A 20,446-nucleotide genomic window follows, 5' to 3' on the forward strand; every position below is an offset into this window, starting at 1 on the left:
GCCCTTGCTTCCCAGAAACCTTGTTTACTTTGCTATTGTCACACTGTGACAGATTTGTCACAGTTTCCCTACCTCTCTTAGAGAAGCATAATTATAATATCCTGTGATGCACCATTTCCAAAATCTTTCCCATTAATGAAAACGTCTCATGCAAATAAAGAGCCTGTCGCTAAAGGCCAGGGTAGAAGGTGAACATAGAAATTATACACCTGTCATCCACAGAGAGTACAAAAGCTAACTGCCTAGTAACTCCTACTGACATGTCCATCCACAAACTGACACCAGAGACCCTGATCAAGAGACCGTAGCTTGCCATTGGAGACTGCTCGTGGCAATGATGTGATCAAGTGGCTTCTTTAAAGTCCATATTTGAGTATCCTTGAGACTAAGTAGTCTACAACACTGTCAACAGGGTAACTCACAACAGAGCAAGAACAGCTTCAGAAGAATGTTTTGTAACCATGTATTAGGCAGAGATACCTCTACAGTATATGCAATCTTTACCTTCCCCCATGCTTCCCAAAGAGGTGTTTCCTCTTATAAGCAGAATAAAGAGCTCTTGTGTAGAAGAGTGATAGCACATCAGAATTGTCAACTCCTTTGAATCCAAAATAACACGTCATTCTTCTCCCATACTCCAGTATCCCACATAACACTTATCCCCATGATGTTAATCAACAAGTCACAATGCTTCAGAATTCATGACTAAATTCAACTCAATGCATAGATATGATTTCTTATTTAAATGACATCACAAATTCAACAGAACCATTTATACTGACATATTACTAAATAATAAAAAGGAGTATCTCTTTTTTCATTTAGACTCTGAATAAAGTTTCAGAACAACAAGAAAAAGTGTTGACTATTATGAAGCCTACCTACTGATCTACAACTATTTTGAAAAGCATAGAACATAAGCCATTTGTGATAGAAAAATACTCAAGAAATTTTGATATATGAATGAGTTAAATTAGCATTTCTGTTGCAACAGCTCTGTGTGTGTGTGTATATATATATATATATATATATGCTTGAAAATAAACCTAAGCAAACACATAACATAGTGCCAGTCTTGTCTATATGGTGAGACATGGCAGTGCATAGTAAAGCTACTAATAAGCTGGTCCACATCTCTCGAAAACTGCTTTTAAAGGGTCTGCGATATTTGTAAGTGTGTTTGAAAAAAGTGTCACGTCCCATCAGCAAAAGCTCCCTCTGTCCCATATGAAAAGGTCACACTGTCAAATTTCATCAGTATGTGCACAGTGTCTCTTTGAAAAACGTCTAACAGAATTTGTCAGAATTGCTACCAAAAGATTCCTCTATGCGAAATACATGCTCTTGCACTTAAGTTTACTGCATTCAGGTACCCACAGAAAAAGACCATTTACCTTTCAAGCATTCTACCTGAAATCCCATGCCAAAAATCTTAGTTGCATAACTAAAATACATCTACTCTTATCCAAAGAACAGAGGGAAGCTATGTGCTTACAAAAGGGAAGCAAACACACCAGCTTTCTGATGCAGGGCTCCCTAACAACACTTTGTTTCTCTTTCAGTGGACAACTCCTCCCTCCTCACTTCATTTACTAGTAAAAGTTCTGCACTCCATACCCACAGCAAACTGCTGGTGAACTGCATTTTGCAAGGAGGCCCATCCCAGAGCACTATGCTTTTTGTCCAGTTTGGGATATTATTCCGCTGCACACCTCCTGTGGCACAGAAGTTGCAGAGAAGTGACTGGAAGGCATCACAAGAGGTCCTCCGGTCTCTGTACCCATGACTCAATGCATGTCCAACCTTACCAATGCCATTTCTGAGGTGTCTGCAGCATGTCTTTAAGGTTTCCAGTGTTAGAGCTTTTAAAACCTTCCCAGGCAATCTAGCTCTGCGTTTGATTACTGTCATCATTAGAATAGTTTTTCATCTTCCCCCCCCCAAAATTTAAGGCTATTATTTACTGCTGAGTTCTCCACGAACCTGAGCAATAGGCTATTCCTTTCCTTCTTTAAAGGCAACATAAATAAGTGAAATCCACCAGGAGCAATCTTCTTTTGAGCCCTATTTTTGTAAAATTTTTCTCCTAGAATGTGGTTACTTGATGTCTGGTCTTTTTGTTCTACTCCGAATTCTCCCTAGTTAGCTACATACACACCTCTCAAGCAGGATATCCAATACTGACACAGTGTTACAGCTGAAGCCTCACTAATGCCAACTTGAGTAGAAAGACATTTCATACATCTCATTGCTGGCTATACTTCTGGTTCTGTATCTTAGTATGACGATTTCACTTTTCATAACAAGCATGTCTTACATTCAACCTGTAAACTACTATAACCCTGATGTCTTTTTCAAACCCTCCACCCTTAACTGCTCCAGATCATTTACGTAACACAATATCCTTGAATGCGTATATGTCCTCGCACTTGCCACTACTGAATTTTATTCAGTTTTTTTTAGACTATCTTTGCACTTTGTCATGCTCGTTTTGAAATCTCACCTTGTCCTTTGTCCATGCAGTCTCTTCTAGTTTCGCCACCTGCAAACGTAACAGAATATCTTCTATTCTATTATCCAGCTCATTAATATAAATACTGAGCAGATGCACAGACATGACAGACTCTATTAGAATTTCATCGATTCTACCTCGCTTTCTGATACTGAATTACTAATGAATACACCTTGAGTACAATTATAAAGTAATTTGAGATTCACACTACTGCAGTTTCATCAAGATTCTGTTTCCCTAGTTTCCTTACCACAGTATTATGCAAAACTGAGTCAAAACACCAAAGACAAACTTCTCCCAGTCTACAAAGGTCTCTTACAGTGGCAAAGACAAAACCTCTGTGTCATCCAGGTGTTTCCAAATTGTTTCTCTGTTCCAGATTTTTTTTCTGATATCCTGTTCTTTCCAGTGAAACTAGCTCATAAGATGTTCAAGTAGGGAGGGGAGAAAAAAAAAAACATTGGAAATACTCTCAAATACACTACCAGTGCCAAGATTAGTCTTGCACGCACACAACCTGCCCTGCAAAATGTCTGCAGTTAAACAGCACAGAACAAGGTATCTATATTAGGAATATACACTGATAATATACGGTCCTAATCTAGATAAATCCATAACGAAAACATACTCTACCATCCCGTAACATACGGGAGATTTCCTAACATACGAGATTAAAAAAATGTGTTGCCAAACAAGGCCAGGGAAGACTACATTTGTCAGTCCCACAACTTAGCACTGAAGACAACAAATTAAAATTCCACAATACCTTTCCTGACTTCATTTTGTATATGGAAGTCATGAAAAGATATAAACCAGTATTTTTTTTAAAAATCCCTTTGAACATCACCATAAGTTTATCAAAACAGTCTGAATGAATGGTACCATACACAACTAACCTAGCAGGTCTAATACTGGGGGAGAGAAGCAAAATAATCACTCCACAAAAGCCTTTTTGTTTCTTATATATATGATCTATAATTACTTCCCTTTGATGGTCTCTTCATGGCTTTAAAATATGGCCAAATGGATTGCTGCCGATTCATTTCTAAATCAAGAAGTATCATAGATGTAGTTACAAGTAGCCATTTTCCACATCACAAATTTTATCAAGTGTCTACCATTCCTAAGCAGCTCAACAACTTTTGCCATAAAGATTAACTGACTCAGACAAAAAAAATTATTCCCACATATTTCACCTGTCTGCCTCTCACCCTACATATTTTTTCTGCCATTCCAATATAAACAAATAAGAAACAAAATACACAGGAAGAACAAAAATAAGTCTTGTAAGCTCTCCCATTTAATTTTGAGAAAAGGTAACTTCCCAGAGTAGCCATTTTAAGGAGGGTGTTACATATGTTAGCTAAAGATTTGATCTTCCAACTGCCTCTTTTTTGTGTCCAAGTAAAACCCCACTGACAAAAGACAAACAATTTTAAAATTTGTTCTTTTTGTTTGTTTTGCTTAACCAGCTAAAATGCAGCTTCATTTTAAAGCAAATTGGCATAAGTTGAAGGTCTCCAAGAAGGATAATCTTGCTAGTATCTGTTTGAGGTATGAAAACACACATATGCGTGTGTGTAAACATTTAGGACAGTTTTTCATTGCAGAGTAACTTCTTAGCTGGAGTCCAAACTTTAGGCCAAACACAGAGACAGAGAAATTCTCTGAAACACAGAGAATTAGGGCCTTTTGCTGGAAGCCAAATAACCCTTCTGAACTTCAGCTTCCCAGCTTTAGTCAAAAGCCCCACATTTCATTTTAAGCTTTGCGCCTTCGAAATATATGTGCTGATGCATCTTAAGCTGCAGCAGTCTGTCCTGGTGGTCCTTCGCTCATTATTCTTCATGGCTGTTATATTCTCGTTTCTTTCCAAGTGCCAGAAAGCTGCTCACACATTTACCTACTCCTGTTCCCATCTCATTCAGTTCCTTCCAAATACATTTTTCTACGCAGTTCAATTCATTGCAGAGTTCAGGAAGATGCCTTTTGAAAATTTGTCACCTGATGTGCTCCTAGTTGGCCAGAGGATCCCTGGTTGCTCTTCAGGGCAACTACCAGAAGACAGACAATTCTGGGAGATGCGTGACAAACTACCACATATACGAAAGCTTTCTGAAGAAAGCAGCTAAAGACTTCATCAGACAGTTTGGTGGAAAGAGAGATTTCAAAGACCTGAGGAGAGTCCACCACAAGACAAGGATATAAATACCATCAGTTCCTAACTTGAGCTGACAACTCTGACTTGCTTGCTGTTATCACTGGTGAACTGCAGCACAGGAATGAAAGGCCAAGGTGGGAACTCTTTAACCTACTTGTGTCAGGGAAGGTCCTTACACCTACCACATTATGGCTGTGGCAATCAAGGCCAGATTCTGCTCTGCAAGTGTTTGCTCTGTCGAAGGACCAGCAAGCGTTTTCAATAACTGAACTGCAAACAAGCCTCCCTTGATTTTCAAGAGAAAAAGAAAATTGGAAGGGATGAAGATAAAGGAGCAGAAATACTGCTTAAACTTGCAATTCCTTCTCACTTGCTATGATTACCGAAGGAGCCTGGAGCATTAGTGATCAAGTATGCATTTGTAATTCCACTCATTAGTACCCTGTTCCTTTTTCGACTTTACTTAACAATTAAAATTTATGTTTACTGTTATTACGTGTAACTATGATTACATACAAGTACATTTATAATTTTTAGAAAGAATTAGGAATAAAATTATGTTTAGTTTTGGTAAAGCATTGTGCTTTGTCTCTTAATGTAGCTTTTGAACAGGTAATTTAATTTGCCAACCTTCCAACGAAATGACAAGCCATTCAAAGAACAGCATAGGGAGCGGGAAAAGCATAAAAAAATTTCTTAGCTTGATGCAATTAGTCGAGTAAATGTGTTCTTTTATTCACATCTATATACATACTGGTACTCCATGGTGAAGGAGGAAAAAGGAAAAAAGGGGGGTGGGTGGGCTTTGTGGTTTTGGGTTTTTTTAGTAGCAGATAGCCCACAAGTTACATACATGAACATACATTGTCTATTTCCTGTCATATCCTCATCCAGATCTTCAGGAGATGAATACATTAAATATACAATTCTCTGTAAGATGAGACTAAGTAAAAAAAGGGGTGCCTGCTTTTAAATCTATTATTTTTCTGTTCTATTCTATCTTTTAAGCAAGTGTCTGGTTCACTCCAAAGAAAGCTTAGTTTAACCTTCTAAGGCTAACATAAGTGTGAGTGGAGACGCTAGTCTAACTTCAACAGACTGACTAATTTCCAATTGCAGACTCTTTGGTAATGGTATTGATGCATAAACCATAAAAAGCACAGCTTGTTTCTCAGATGCCAGGTGCATATTTCATGGTCAGTAGCTAGAAAACATCCTCTTAATTGCAAACTGAACATATTGGATCTAGAGGTGATTAGAAAAACACTCTCTATAGGCTTGATCTATTGATCCTGGTGGCACCTAAACCGGGCTTAAAATTATTTGTAGACATTCACTTTTCCAAGTAAATCATTACATTTATAAAAATAGCTACTTAATAGTTCATTAACTGAAAGCACTGACAAGGCTCTTTAGTTTAAATAACCTGATATGTTTTCTGAACAATAGTCTTTGCCACAAAATATAAAAGAAACCCCATTAAACCATTTTGTAAATGATCAGCATTTTGTCGAATTTTGAGTAAAACTGATGCAACTCATTTTAAAGCCTCTCCATTAGCCAGGATAGTCTAATCTTCATTCCATTTCTTCACTACTGTTCCCTCTCTGGGAACAGGGACTATTCTCAGTATTAGTAAGAAACCCAAAAAAGAATTTAGCACTTGATACTAAGTTTTTGTAACATTAAATACATCTATATGCATAACACATTTTCAAATTGATTTGAACCTAACAGAACATAATAGGTGGGTGTATCAACAAAGAAAAAATCCCAAACAAACAAAAAACCCCCCAAACTCCAAACTATGCACCCCACAAAATCCAGCAGCTAAGTCAACATTACCTTTTCAAGCATTCAGCCTCAAGATATTAAGATGAATGAAGAAACTGGTAAACCCAGAACTATTTTCTCATACTGTCTGTATATCCCGATATAATTCTTCACAACAGTTTGTCAAGCTGAAATTTTCAGTGTTTAGACACATCAGAATTAGAAATTTTTGAAGTGTCTGCAATGAAAAAAGACACTTCAAGTACCTACTACGTATAGCATGACATCTTCATGGTATTCAGTAAAGTCTGGATGTTTTCCAAAAATTTATTTTCATGCAGCCATTAGTTTTAGAAAATAATCTAACCCTGAACTGGACCGGTAGTGACGCCTCTGAGATCACACTTTCAGAGATTCAAAAGGATAACTATCTGGATATTTGTGGTTTGAAATCCTGTCCATTTGAATCACTTACGTCTCTTGCTACAGGGTAAAAATAAACAAAGAGAGCAGAAGTAAAAAGGTTGACACCAAAATTGCTACATTACCTGTGTTGTACCTGGCAGTTTGCTAATTTTTGAGAATACAGTTTGTCTAGACACGTTCCGATCACTGCTTTAAAGGTAAAAGCCTGAGACATAAAAATTATCAGTAATTGGACATTCTAAAAACATGCTAAATAAAACAGGAATGCTGACAGGCAACATCTAAGACCAGCCCCATAAATATTAGCAATCATACCACATGGAAAACACTTCAGTCAGTATGTAACTATTGCTGAGATTACTGTCCTATGCAAAGGCACAAAGTAACCAAAGCATGGCTACTGTGAAAAAAATAGCTAAGACCCAACGATGTTTTAATATAGTATAAACCAACATTCCTCTAATTACAGTGGAAGAACAAGTTTGAAATTCTAGGAATGTTTATTTTACAGTGAACACTGAAAATGTGTAGCTGTTTACAGTTACAAGCTGACCAACAACTCAGAGCAAAATCCGTATCATTTATACACTTAGGCTGCCAGACAAATCTTTCTATAAAATTAATTGTCAGAAAAATTTTATTAGCTCCCTAACATCTCTCTCTGGCAGGCAGAAAGAATTAAACTTACACAGTAGGTCAATCTTGATGTTACGTGGAACATTTTTATTGGCCTTATGAAAATCTGGATAAATTAGGAACTATTGAAAGCTTGCATTCTCCATGCCTTTGTCCTCTACCATAATCTTCAGGGAATCTAGCAGCATCACATGTATCCAACTTTGCATACATACACGTTATGTCATATAAGCCTTTCTCCTGGAGGAATAGAGAATCTCTTCTCTACAATGGCTGCTTCCCCGTGAGCATATCCTCCAGCCTACAAAAACCTGCCTCAAAACTGAGAAACAAGGGCTCTGTCCTGCACCAGCTGAAGCAGGATTACAAGTTTAACAGCAAAGATAATATCCCAGTATTTATTATTTATTTTTACTTCCGATGACTGCTGTCAGTTTTACTGCCTTTAGTGTTGAGGAAGAATTTATAACTCAATCCTAACTCACACAAGATGGCTTAAACAACATTTCCAAGTGGCAAAGACAAGCTTCAACCACTGAACTGCAGTGGTCCTTAGAAGAAATCCATGTATTTTGCCATTCAAGATATAATTTTACAATAGTCTACCTGTAAAATGGAATTATGCAAATATACCCACAAGACCAGACTACTATGTAGCTTCCTCTAGTGGTCAGTCCCTAAATCTTGTTTCTTCTGCTATTTACTGTAGTTAATTGTTACATACAAATACTAAAATTCTGCTTTCAAATGCTGTAAACTTGGGAAGGCATTAGAGTTTATACTTCAGTGCTCTAATACAAAAGCCAAGGAAATTAAGCCAAAACATATAGCAAAACATTTGTTACAGATATTAAAAGGACAAGCAGTCAAGTCAGCAAAACACTGAGTTAGTATTTTAGTATTCTGATTTGCCCCCTTGTGAATATGCATTATAGTATATTTAGTTACATGGTCAAACATGACTTTCCCACCACAAGACTCAGGAAGCAAGACAGATGTTCAGCTTTTAGTTGAGTCTTCAGCTATTTGCTATGAATCATCCAAACTTCGTTTTGACCCTGGAATTAGTGTGTGTGTGTGTGTGTGTTTTAATGAGGCTCGTTGCTGTACAATAGGTTTGTTGCTGCAATACTCCTTTAAGGGAAAGAGCAATTAAAAAGGCATAGCAAAGCATTCACCAAATTTGAAGGCTACTGAAATCAGATGACAGTTTGATACACCCCTAAAATACCACAACAAAAATCAAGGCAGCTCTATGACATGGGATGGGAAATTAACAAAGTGAAATTTTATATTGAGCATCAGAAAGATTTCTTTACAGGTTGACGTCATTAAGGAAGAAGAGGGAAAACCCAAATGTAGAAAGTGACAACTGCCCATTACAAAACATATTCTATTGAACAATCCACCTCTTAAAAAGAGTGCAATTATATAACATAACAGCCATCTCTGATTTCTGACTCAAAATTAAACTAAGGTAATTTAGAGTTAGTAATCTGCTCAGGTGATCTAACTGAAAATAATCACAAAGATCGTTACCTAAATTGTACAGCAGGTAGAAAATCATATCACTCACATGCAGTTTGAAAATGCTTCAAAATCTGTGAACCAGTAACTTTGATTATAAGGTTATTCTGTGAAACAGCAGCAGTAACCTTCATGTCTAGCTGAACACCTTCCATTGCCCGAGATTCTTTATTGCCTTCTTACACTAAAACCCGTAACTTCCTGCATCTTGTTTTGCCTTTGCACTTCCCCGCGCTCTGGAACGAGAGAAATGCCCCCCAACATTTTTTTTTTTCCCATCTTTCCCTTAAAGCTGGTAAAATTCCATTCAGCTTTGACAAAGACATTAAAGTCCCCAAAACTGATATGGCTGTTTATTCATTTATACATTGCCAGCAACAATGTGCACTGCTAGTGCAACAATAACTGATGAAACATATAGTGAAGCAGAAACTTTTTAATCAAAGGTCAGGGACAAATTATTTTCAAAACACTACTGCATATTCCTCTGGGAATCCTACAGGTAGCCCAACAAGGCTAACCTCACCAACTCCCTTAAATGCTCATCCCTCCATGGCAGAAGCTCACGTGGAGCTTCCACACACTTTAACAAAAAACAAAAAAACCCAAACAAAAAAACCCCAAAAACCAAAAAAACAACAAACAACCCACCAAAAACAACAAAGGGCATGACTGAAGCAACTAATGATTACATTTCATTCCTGTCCCTCTTTCCAGGATATTAGTCTCTGTGTTGCCAGCTAATGCAGTTTACCCTAACATTCAAGCTGTGATTTGCCCCCTTGTACCTAGTATTTAGGAACATGCTCACTGCGACTGCTTCAAAAGAGGCTCCTCAAATCATTCAGTGCAATGCTTACTCTAAGGGTATCTCAGCAGTTAAAATACCTGACACTATGAATCCCTCTGCTGTCGGTATCTGCCTAACCTCATTCATTTTTACAGCTGGAATCAGCTGCAATGTGTCTGTTACTTGTCCTCAGGAGAGCACACAGCGAGCGATTTACAGCACAGTAACTAACCTCAGGTCTTGAGTTTGCTTATTCCCTGGCATACCATTACATCCTTGGGGAAAGATAACACAGCTGACCAAAAAATGTCACAGCCCCTCAAAATAAATAATATCTGTCCAATTTTGGGGTGTGCTGCCATCTCTGTTTATGTTCCTGGCTTTCTCTCAGCACATTTCTGAAGCTGTGGACTTTGTTAGAAGAATAAGGAAAGAGAAGGATTCAGTCAGATATCTTCTCACAAAAAGGTCTGTGCCTGTTCCTCATCACTCTGTAATGGCGTTTTGCCATTACAGCAACTGAATATGCAGTGGTGTTTGGGTAGCAACATAAGAGCCTAATAAATAAAACATGAAAGTTGAAGTAGAGAAAATTCAATAAAATTTCATGCATGCTTTTCATTTTTCATGCTAAGGATCAGAATATTAAGTACATTTCAGTGCCCAATTCTGTATTATTGAAGTCACTCATCATTCCTTGTATTCCATTAGAATTAGAAACTCCAATCAAAACGCAGCATGTCAGAGACAGTACAAACAGTAAGTCAACAGTGTAATACCATACTTAAGCATTTCATTAGAGACACTTAACTGTCACTTATACTTATGTTCTAAATAGACAAGAGAAAGTAAGTAGAAAGATACCTGTTTTGCCAGCATGGAATTGAAGGTAAACAGAAGCCAGAGACTACTCTTCCTACACACATTCTAGGGTTCAGCACACTTAGAAGTTATAGAATTAATACGGTTCTAGAAAGAATGATCCTGATACTAATTCTAATGCATCAGAGTATTTCCATTTTAGGATTGTTTGTTAACTGCTCAGTTGCTGGCAGAGTAAATATCAATAAAAACCCCCTTATCTAATACAACAGAAGATGAAAAGAAATGGTCAGTGTACCTGTGTTGTATTGCTTACAGCTTTAAAAAGAAAAGCAGCTATGCTTTGGCTTATCTCTGCATACCAGATTTTAAGCTAAAGCAGTGCAGACCTTTTCGTGCAAAAGTTCACTTTAAACAATGTACAACTTACGCATTTCTTCAACGACGTCTGGATCACATTCTCTGTATTTGTCTATTTCTGCCTTTAGCTGCTCTTTTTTCTGCCGAAGGGCAGCAAGTTCCTCTATTAGAGCTGCACGTTCTGTCTGAGGATTCAAAATATGTTTGGAGATATAAAAAAAATACAAAAATAAAAATCAGTAATTATTGCACAGAACATTTTTCAAAAAATAAAAAGATGTAAATTTAAATGCTATTTTCACTACTCCTTTCTGTCAATGAACCAGTTGAGCATTTTATGCACACACAAAACTCTCAGTGACACTAAATGATATCAAGTACAAACTGGAAGGAAAAAAAATAAAGGCCAAAATGGATAGAGGAAAGAACAATTTTCTACAACCTTTGAACTCAACGTGGTTTGACAAACTCCAAACAGATCTCTTAATTGTTGGGCTTAAAGGTTAAATGATATTTAGGAGTGCTAGTCTTGTAATTAAAGACAGCGTTACAGAAAAACCTACCATTCACACTTCCAGAAATCAGGATGCTGTGTATGAACGTGCTCCGAATTTATTTTTCTCCTTTTTCCCACAGCATTTAAGAACAGTGGTCTCAAAAAAAAATTCAGATATTTATGAAATGGTAGTCTTTGCTGGGAGAGTATACAATATTGACCTCAAATATTCTATTGATCAATAAGAATCTGCAGACACTGACTCAACATGAGCTCTCCCATAGCCAACTCAGCACATAGTTCAAATTCAGTCTGTAGTTACAGCCGAACACTGTAACTGGCTGATAATTCAAAGAACTCATGCTATGGTACTGGGGAACCTAAAAAAGCCAGATAGCACGAGTTTGTAAACCATCAGGTTTTTAGCCAATGGCAATCTCCGTGGCAGCCCAGCAGTCTGAGGTAGGGTTTTTGGGGGGGATTTTATTTTGTTTGTTTGGGTTTGGTTTTTTTTTTTCTTCCCCCCAAACTTCCATATTCCCAGTGCTTTTGCCAAGTCTGGATTCAGCACGTTCTGAAAATGCAGATTGGAATCAAAAGCTTCCAGATGCTGGGGTATGGAGGCCAGTTGCTCAGAGACCTACATCGTGATCTAGATTTCTCAGAACTTCTTCCTGATGTGTAATCCGGAACCAAAATGTTGGAACCATCAGCCAGAACAGGATTTCCTGGACCAGTAGCTTCTTGTGACTAGGGCAGGCCACATGGTGGAGAAGCCCAAGTCTCGAACAATCCATTTGGAAATCTGACAAGCATAACTGTGTGAGAAACCTGCCTGTGATTCCGATTACAGTCAAACCCAAAGCATTTCTATAAAACATTTTGGATTCTAAGATTTGTCACTTTCCTACAAAATTCAATTCTACCTGAAAGCTTCTGGCCATCCCTGTTTATGCATTTATTTATTGGAGTTTTAAACCACTTGTCCTGGTTTCATCTGGGATAGAGTTAATTTCCTTCCTAGTAGCTGGTATAGTGCTGTGTTTTGGATTTAGGATGAGAATAACGTTGATAACACACTGATGTTTTAGTTGTTGCTAAGTAGCACTTACACTAGTCAAGGACTTTTCAGCTTCTCATGCTCTACCAACTGAGAAGGCTGGAGATATACAAGAAGCTGGGAGGGGGCAGAGCCAGGACAGCTGACCCAAACTGGCCAAAGGGCTATTCCACACCATATGATGTCATGCTCAGCATATAAACGAGGGGAAAGCCGGCCAGGGGGGGCCACTGCTCAGGGACAGGCTGGGCATCGGTTGGTTGGTGGTGAGCAATTGTTTTTCATTTGCATCACTTGTCTTTCTTGAGTTTTATTTCCCTCTCTTTTTGTTATTTTCTTTTTCATTACAATTTTTTATTATCATTATTATATTATTTCAATTATTAAACTGTTCTTATCTCAACCCATAAGTGTTCTCACTTTTACTCTTCTGATTCTCTCCCCCATCCCACTGCGGGGGCGGGGGAGAGTGAGCGAGCAGCTGTGTGGTGCTTAGTTGCCGGCTGGGGTTAAACCATGACACTGCTTCAGACTGAGCATCTCAAAACAAATCAGCACCTTGGAATACCATATGAATTATTTCTAACTAATATGCCACTTCATATGTATGGTAAATATGAAGCCTAAATATTATTTTGCAGTGTTAACAGCTTCAGCATGCAAAGAGCACCAAGCTTACATGGCTGCTCAGAATAGTAATTTAGAAATCTAGATTATAAATAAGATTAAAAAAATAAAGACTCCCCTAACACCTATGTCTGCAGTTTTGGCAGAGTTCTACTAGATTTGGCAGTTCAGCAACCATTGGCAACTTTGGTACATACCTCTGCATAGTTCAAGTTTTAAGATATCTTTAAATCCCCAAAAGCCTGAAAGATTACCAGACTTCAGGCAGTCACACATTTTCTCAGCCTTGGAGCAGCCAGTTGTCAATATTTTACTCATTAGTGCATGGCCAACTAAGGAATAATCTAATATCTGACTTTTTGTGTCCCTTTCTCATCTCCAGTATTTAGAATTCTTAATGGATTTCCAACTACTACATTAGTATTTACAAACGGTGCATACCTGTAGCCCTATTTCCTGGTAGGAATGCCTCCCCCCCAAAGCAACTTACAGTATCTTCACGTCCAATTTTTGATTTCTCAATGCTTTTTTGTAAAGCCTCTTTTTTCTGACTGCTTTCAGCAAACTGATAAAGGAAACAAAGAACAAAATCAACCTATTTCAGTAACATGTATTAAACATACCTATAAAATGTGTATACATAGAAATATATTTAAATAAACAGGTGGACAGACACTTCTAAGTATATAAATTTATATCTATTTATAACTTGTGTAATAAAAATAAACACAAAATAAATACAAAAGCACCCAAATATAAGTCTGAGGCTCTGAACCACAGAAAAGAATTACAGGAAGCAAATTAAAGTCTAAGAAATTTTCAGTCCCATGGCACATAATCTTGTTATGTACAGCATGTTCAGCATGGGACCAAAATCCTGTTTCATACCATAATCTGGCATCTCTATACAAAGGATTCCATAACACAGAGGCTTTGGATTAGATAATTTCCTTTGGTCCTTTTCCAGCTCTCCTTATTCAATGGAAGCAGTGACAAAACCTGTAGCAGATCCACCTGCTCAGCTGCTGATACCAGTCTTCCCAAAGTCTGGTATGCCATTGGCATGGCCCCAATCCTTTTTGCATACTGGTGAATAGAAGCATCTATAGCTCAAAGGCATGTAAAGCCATGCCCCCCTTTTTCTGTGCTGCACTCACACTGCTAGACTTCAGAGTTCCCTTCCTTCAAGCCTGAGGCAGAGGAATCTCACAAAAGTCGTATCTCACAGGGCTGGTGTGAATACTCTCTCCATTCTCCTGTTACTCCAGGAGGAACCATTCTTCGTAAAGAGAGATCTCTCTCCATTAACTTGCCACCCATCTTGAACCAGGCCCTTCCAGTTTAGTTGGAAGTTTTCCAGAGACACTTTGGAAACTCTTAAGCTGAGCAGGATGTATGACTTGCCCCTCAGGGACGCAATACTCAGCATTAGCCAACGCACCTTGAAATATTAAATGAGATGCACGAGAATGCAAAAAAAAAATTCTAATAAAATATAGTTTGGAAACTAGTTACTGCATTTGAAACCAACACAAAAGAAAAAAAAAAGGAAGAAAATAGTATGCTTTGTAAGTATTCACTCTTTAGTTTAGCTTTAAGATGTTCTGAGCACCAGTTAGGGAGAAAACTAGTATATCAGACTAATAGTGAAGACAACACAAGTGGCTGTCAGAGCTTAGGTTTCATTCTGCCTTCCCCCCAAAACCCTCACATGAAGCCTCCACTTCTACATTCCCTTTCTCACTGAGGATGCCACTGAGCGGAAAAGCATTCCTAGACATTTCTTGCAATCCCTAGACTTGATAATTTAACCCTATCACTTATATTCTTGTGCAGCTGAAACACCAAGATGACATTCATACAATGCAAACAGAACTGCTTTGGAGCTACAATCACTTCTCAATTTCTATTTAAACTCATGTTCAGTCCGTATTTTCAGAAATACATATTAAATGTAAATGCATCATAAACATCAGGCAGAGCTTACTGACAAGTCTTAGAGATCAGCCATAACAGTAAAAAGAAACTCCGTACTGGTGGTTCATGTAGATTAGGACCCAGCCCAACTGCAGCTCACTAGGTTTAGGGGTTCATTTTATAGCTCAATTTTTAAAAATTAATTTGAACACTCTTTCTGGATTAAGTATGTGTTCATGCATGTGTGAGCATACACACAGACAAGAAGGTCTCCTTTCAAAAAAGAATGTTTTGGGTTTTCTTCAATTTATATATAAATTACACTAATGGTAAGGCACATATAATTTGGGGAAAAATATGTCCAGCTGTTTACTCATTGCTCTCAGTGCAAGTAACCACAGAGGCAGTGTGGGTTTCAGTATGTGGCTTGAAGTACACTAACATCTTAATTTTGGTGGAGAGTTAAACAGTACTCTTTCTGGGCTTTCCACAAAATTCTCTAAAAAATTAAGTGTGTTAGTACCCACATTATGCCGTACTAAACAGAAGTATACAGTTCAGAAGAGGACAAATACTTAGGTGCAGTTTGCAGTTCACGAAGCCCAGGGAAGACAAACACCTGAGCACACATTGTTTAGTATCTCTGAACAAAGATTTTTTTCTGGAAAAAAACTCACAGAGGAAGCAGAGAAGCCAAGGAGTTTATCTAGGCCCATATACCACAAGTGCAAAGAATATGGCCTCTCTTGCAGAAAGCATTGGCTTAAAGGTGTCACTTTCTCTGTTTTTTCCATATTCGTGAAGTTCTTTAGGAATGTTTCTGCATTCTCTAAAATGGAAGCACAGAAGGAGCTCTCAGGGAATTGCAATAAAATCATAAAAGCTGGTTTCCAGCTTGGAAGCATGTTTCCCAGTATGGCATCTTACTATTTTGTCGGTCCTCTATATTCCACAGCATTTAATCATGAAAGACACAGTCATGACAAACGCTGAGAACTACAACATTTCTTAGATTGACCTATATAACATGCAAGGTTGCCATGCCACAAGGTTAGAAGATTAGAAGATCGTCCTCTGTCTAAAAGCAACAATGATTTTTATACAATTTTATTCAAGATTTTGCTTTCTTCTCTCACATATTTTAATTTCTTGGTGTTGTTTTTTTTTTTTAATTCTGTCTTCACAATCAAGAATTCACAAAATAAAATGAAACCACAGCTCTTTGTGTATTATTTAGAAGTCACAGTGGGTATTCCCATGACAACAAATAAAAGATGAGGATAAGGAAAGGAACAGCAGAAGGAGGCGAGATATTGAAAAAAACAAACATAGGACAAGGATGCAAAGGGTGAGGAACAGATGGCCAGGGTCTGTGCAAGGAATCCAGGATGATGGGAGAAGCAGGAAGGCTTGGATACAGAGGTGGGAACACAGCTGAAAATAACTGTACGTGAAAGAAGGAAAAACAGTCAGCAAGGATAAAGGAGTTGGAGGAAGGATGAATACAGATGAATACTTAATTGAGAGGTAAGGGCAAATGGCAGATGATAGGATTTAGGGTATTAAAAGAAAAAGAAAAAGCAGAATTTGCAAGTGTTGTGTATGTATGACAGCAGAGGATCACATCTGGCCAAATACAGTGACTTAACTTTCCTACTCACCAGCTGTAGAAAAGCCTGGTTGCAAAGGAGCACAGTAGCAAATGGAAGATTTCAATCCTTGGAGCAATCTTGGGACATTTTTCAAGGGAATTGGCAAATAATTTCTCAAGGAACATAAACCACCCTGAGAGAAATCTGACTCCTGACAATAGGAGTGAGAATGATCTGGAGAAAAAGCTACTTCTTGTCTCCCCTCTGTGTTTCAAGAGAGATGTCTGGTCTGACACATGAACAACCTTCTGCCACAAGTGTAACCAACCAGGTGTGGAAAACAAGTACAGAAAGAGATATTCTACTGTATTAGAACGTCTTGTGTCTCCAGTCTGTCTGACTGCTCCGAATCAGCACATGATTAAGCAAGATGCAAGAAAGCTGGAAAAATGTCACCTAGGGTAAAGCTGTTCAAAGACGGAGGGGAGATTAAATAATTAAAAGTTAAAAAGTAAAAAAAATTATCCACAAGAGCATTTTCAGTGTTTGCAAAACATGGTGGGGGCCTACAAGATGACAGATTAATGAAGTAACTAACTAGCATCTATAAAACAGGAGAGTTGGGAAACAGTTCCTTTAATTTTACAGACCACCACGGTCAATTAACTGACCACTGGCCTAGCTTCGACACTAATTCAAGTCCCCCAAAGGGATGTTCCTTCTTGCTTTGCAAAGGTCTCACAATGTTTAGCTATACATTTGTGCAGCATGTTGCATTTGTGTTTGTGTGTGCTAGGTGCTGATGATAACAATCAGTTCCAACACAGGCCTTGGGGTCTGGTTTGTATTAAAGGATACAGATCAGATGGACACAGGTAATTTATAATATACTATGCATGCATTATTACTAGGGTTCCACTTTGGCAAGTAGGTGATACACATTTAGAAGAGGAACATTTAACCCTGACACACAACAGCAGCAGGTTTCAGTTTTCTTCCTTCTCAAAACCTGCCTGATGCTGTCCTAGCACTACACGACTGGATTTTTATTCTCCAGCAAAAGTTTTTGTTGGTTGTATTCCTTCTGGTTCCTCGTTCTTAACCACTCTAACCACCAATATCCCACCAAACATGTAGCTTGTCTCCCTAGCATATTAAAATATCTATGAACCTGGTGTAAGCCATGCAAACACAGACCCTAGTATGTACACTGGACAAGAATCAAACCAAGGTCTCATATGCTAACCACCAAGAGCATTCACAGCTGTTATCCCACTGTCATTATGGTCTTAAAGAGAAATATCATACGCTCAGTTTTCTTTCAGCCAAAAGACTCAACCAAAAATGGTATTAAAAGCTACTGCTATTGTGAACACTGCGGCACTACAGAAGAATTCAAGACATCCATTTTTTAATTGTTTGTAGCTTTGCAAAGTTATTTACTTTGGCTTTGAAGCTCACTATGCTTTGTTTCAGGCCAGAAGCAAGGGCTTGTTTGCTTTTAGCTTAAACAAAAGCAGTTAAAGAGTTTTAGGGTGACATTTGCAGTAGATGGGTGTATTTCTTTCCTATGTTAAACCTAACCCACCACTGAAAAACTTAAACAGAATTGACAGAAGGCATGGAGAGAAATTACTTCAAAGCATTCCTCTAGATTTTAAAGAAAGATAAAAAAAATTTGAAGCCAGAAAGCAGACTAATAATATATAGAGAGTAAAAATACAAAGATTAACAGCCAAAGAACAATCTGAAAATATTGAAAACAGACCTGTTGTGTTAAAAGAAAGGCATAGAACATTACTAAAAGAAACTGCTCAGCAGTCACTGTTGACTAAAACAATAAAACTTGAGAGGAAAAAAAGGGGCACATCAATGTGCAGAATTCTTTCTAAAGTGCTATACAAAGTAAGCATACAACTATTTATTTTACATATACAGTCACAAATACATATTTGCCAGGGCCTTCAAATACACAGAAGTAAACTTTTAAGTCAGCTAATTATGCTTACAGCAGACTAGAGAGTACTACCGTGAACTGCAGTATTGTCACTTCTGCTCTGCTCTCAGGATGCCTGTGTACCACTTGTGAAATGCCATTTTTGCATATAACCCATCCAGTGAACTGAACTACAAGAGGAGCAGGTCCCAGGTTCACTTGGACTTTAGTCAGGGATGTGATGTACTCTAAGTGAAGCACAGACAGCAAACACACACTTGTTATGTAAATACAACTAAAAGACCTTTTTCTTTTAACATTTGTGAAAGGAAGAGAAAAGAAACATGCAGTGTCTTACCCCAAGTCATTACAAGTCACTTCAGCAATATGAAGCAGGGAATTAGAAGGAGCATGAGAGAAGCAACTGGGAGACTGCATGGTTCAACAAATACGGGTAAGAACAAGAGCAGAGATTAAAGCAATATAGAATAAGAATTTTTAACTCTGAAATCAAAGAATAGACAACAAGATTTTTTCAGCAAGAGAACACCATAAAATGGATGGGAAATAGACTGCAGAAAAAGAGAAGAGACAGAGTTAGGGCCCACCATATTTCTGTACTCACAATAATTTTTTTTTTTCTTAAATACTCCATTATAGGTATACTGGAGAAATGTTCAATACAAGAACTCTCTTCTCTTTATGCATGCTAAAATTTCACCATAAAAAGATTACTTCATTTTAATGCAATTTTTGAAAGAGTCAGTTCAAAAACTTGACAGAAGGTAGGGAATAAATATAATCTGGAGAAAAAGGAGACCCAAAACAAGTTAAATTTGCTATTCAAAATGAAGGGCTGGTGCACTGATTCTTTTAAGTGAGTAACACTTGTTCCAAAATATCGTGCTATTAATTCTGCCAGTGTACAAGTTCTATCTTTTTAAAGAAGTACTGAAGAGGTAACAAGTGGGTATTTTTTAGTTTTGGATTGTAACTTATGTCAGTGATAAAAAAAAATAGTATCAGACACTCAAGCTAAGTAAGTGAAGGTTTTTTCAGGGAACTAACTAAACAAATATCTGACTCTCCACACAATTGTCCAACACAGCACTATAAAGATTCTCAAAAAAAAAAAAAAAAAAAAAAGAATTCTGAAGATAGATCTCTGCACTCATAAGCAGTACTTATATGTTTTGCTGGAGTATTTATGTGGGTAATACTGATTTACATGCCCCTCCCACAAACACAATCCATTTTGTATTTCAAGATTAAATTTAGGCCTATAATCCTGACTTATTTAGCACACTAAGACATGAGAGTGAGACTGAAATATCACACGGTAAATTAGACATGGCTCTGTTCTCAGGTCATGTTGAGTATGAGATGAGTCCTTCTTCCTGCGATTGCTTTTGGATAAAGAAAACAAACATGCAGGGTATCCAGAAGAAACAAATGAGGAATTTGCCCTCCACTGGAACCTTCACCCATCCCTGTACAAACCTTATATTGCTAGTTGCAGTTATTTTAAAGATTATTACTATACAGTAAACACCTCTACATTAAAAGTAGCTTTCAATTCAATTATTTTCCATCTTTTTAGATTTGCCATAGTAGTTTAGTCAAAGTTTACTTAGAGATATCTTGCCATGAGCTTTTGTTTTTGCTTCATTCATTTGCAACACCATTTGGTAAGTATTAGTTATGCAACAGAAAATAACCACTCCAGGCCAATCTCCTTAACAGACAAAAGGTGAAAGAAACAGTTGTGCAGGCTGAATGAAATAACTGAATTTCTCTGGCTGCTTTCAGAG

At 37.6% G+C, this 20,446-nt stretch overlaps 1 protein-coding gene across 7 annotated transcripts in view; it reads right to left on the bottom strand.

Annotated features, from left to right (window-relative positions):
* The window catches only part of MND1 (meiotic nuclear divisions 1), a 43,671-nt gene that overhangs the window by 7,737 nt on the left and 15,488 nt on the right, over positions 1 to 20,446 (bottom strand). For 3 of the 7 annotated variants that reach the window (XM_072863084.1, XM_072863085.1, XM_072863087.1), the window contains 4 exons: positions 15,785 to 15,936; positions 13,681 to 13,755; positions 11,078 to 11,192; positions 2,504 to 2,542 (listed from right to left, as the gene is read on the bottom strand). In XM_072863084.1, the coding sequence (XP_072719185.1) occupies positions 2,504 to 2,542; positions 11,078 to 11,192; positions 13,681 to 13,755; positions 15,785 to 15,901 (346 nt within the window). In that variant the 5' untranslated portion in view covers positions 15,902 to 15,936. The remainder of the gene's footprint in view (positions 1 to 2,503; positions 2,543 to 11,077; positions 11,193 to 13,680; positions 13,756 to 15,784; positions 15,937 to 20,446) is intronic. The other 4 variants (XM_072863080.1, XM_072863083.1, XM_072863082.1 and 1 more) reach the window with 2 other exon arrangements.

This window comes from Ciconia boyciana, chromosome 5, assembly GCF_034638445.1.
Source record: "Ciconia boyciana chromosome 5, ASM3463844v1, whole genome shotgun sequence".
Classification (NCBI taxonomy): Eukaryota; Metazoa; Chordata; class Aves; order Ciconiiformes; family Ciconiidae; genus Ciconia; species Ciconia boyciana.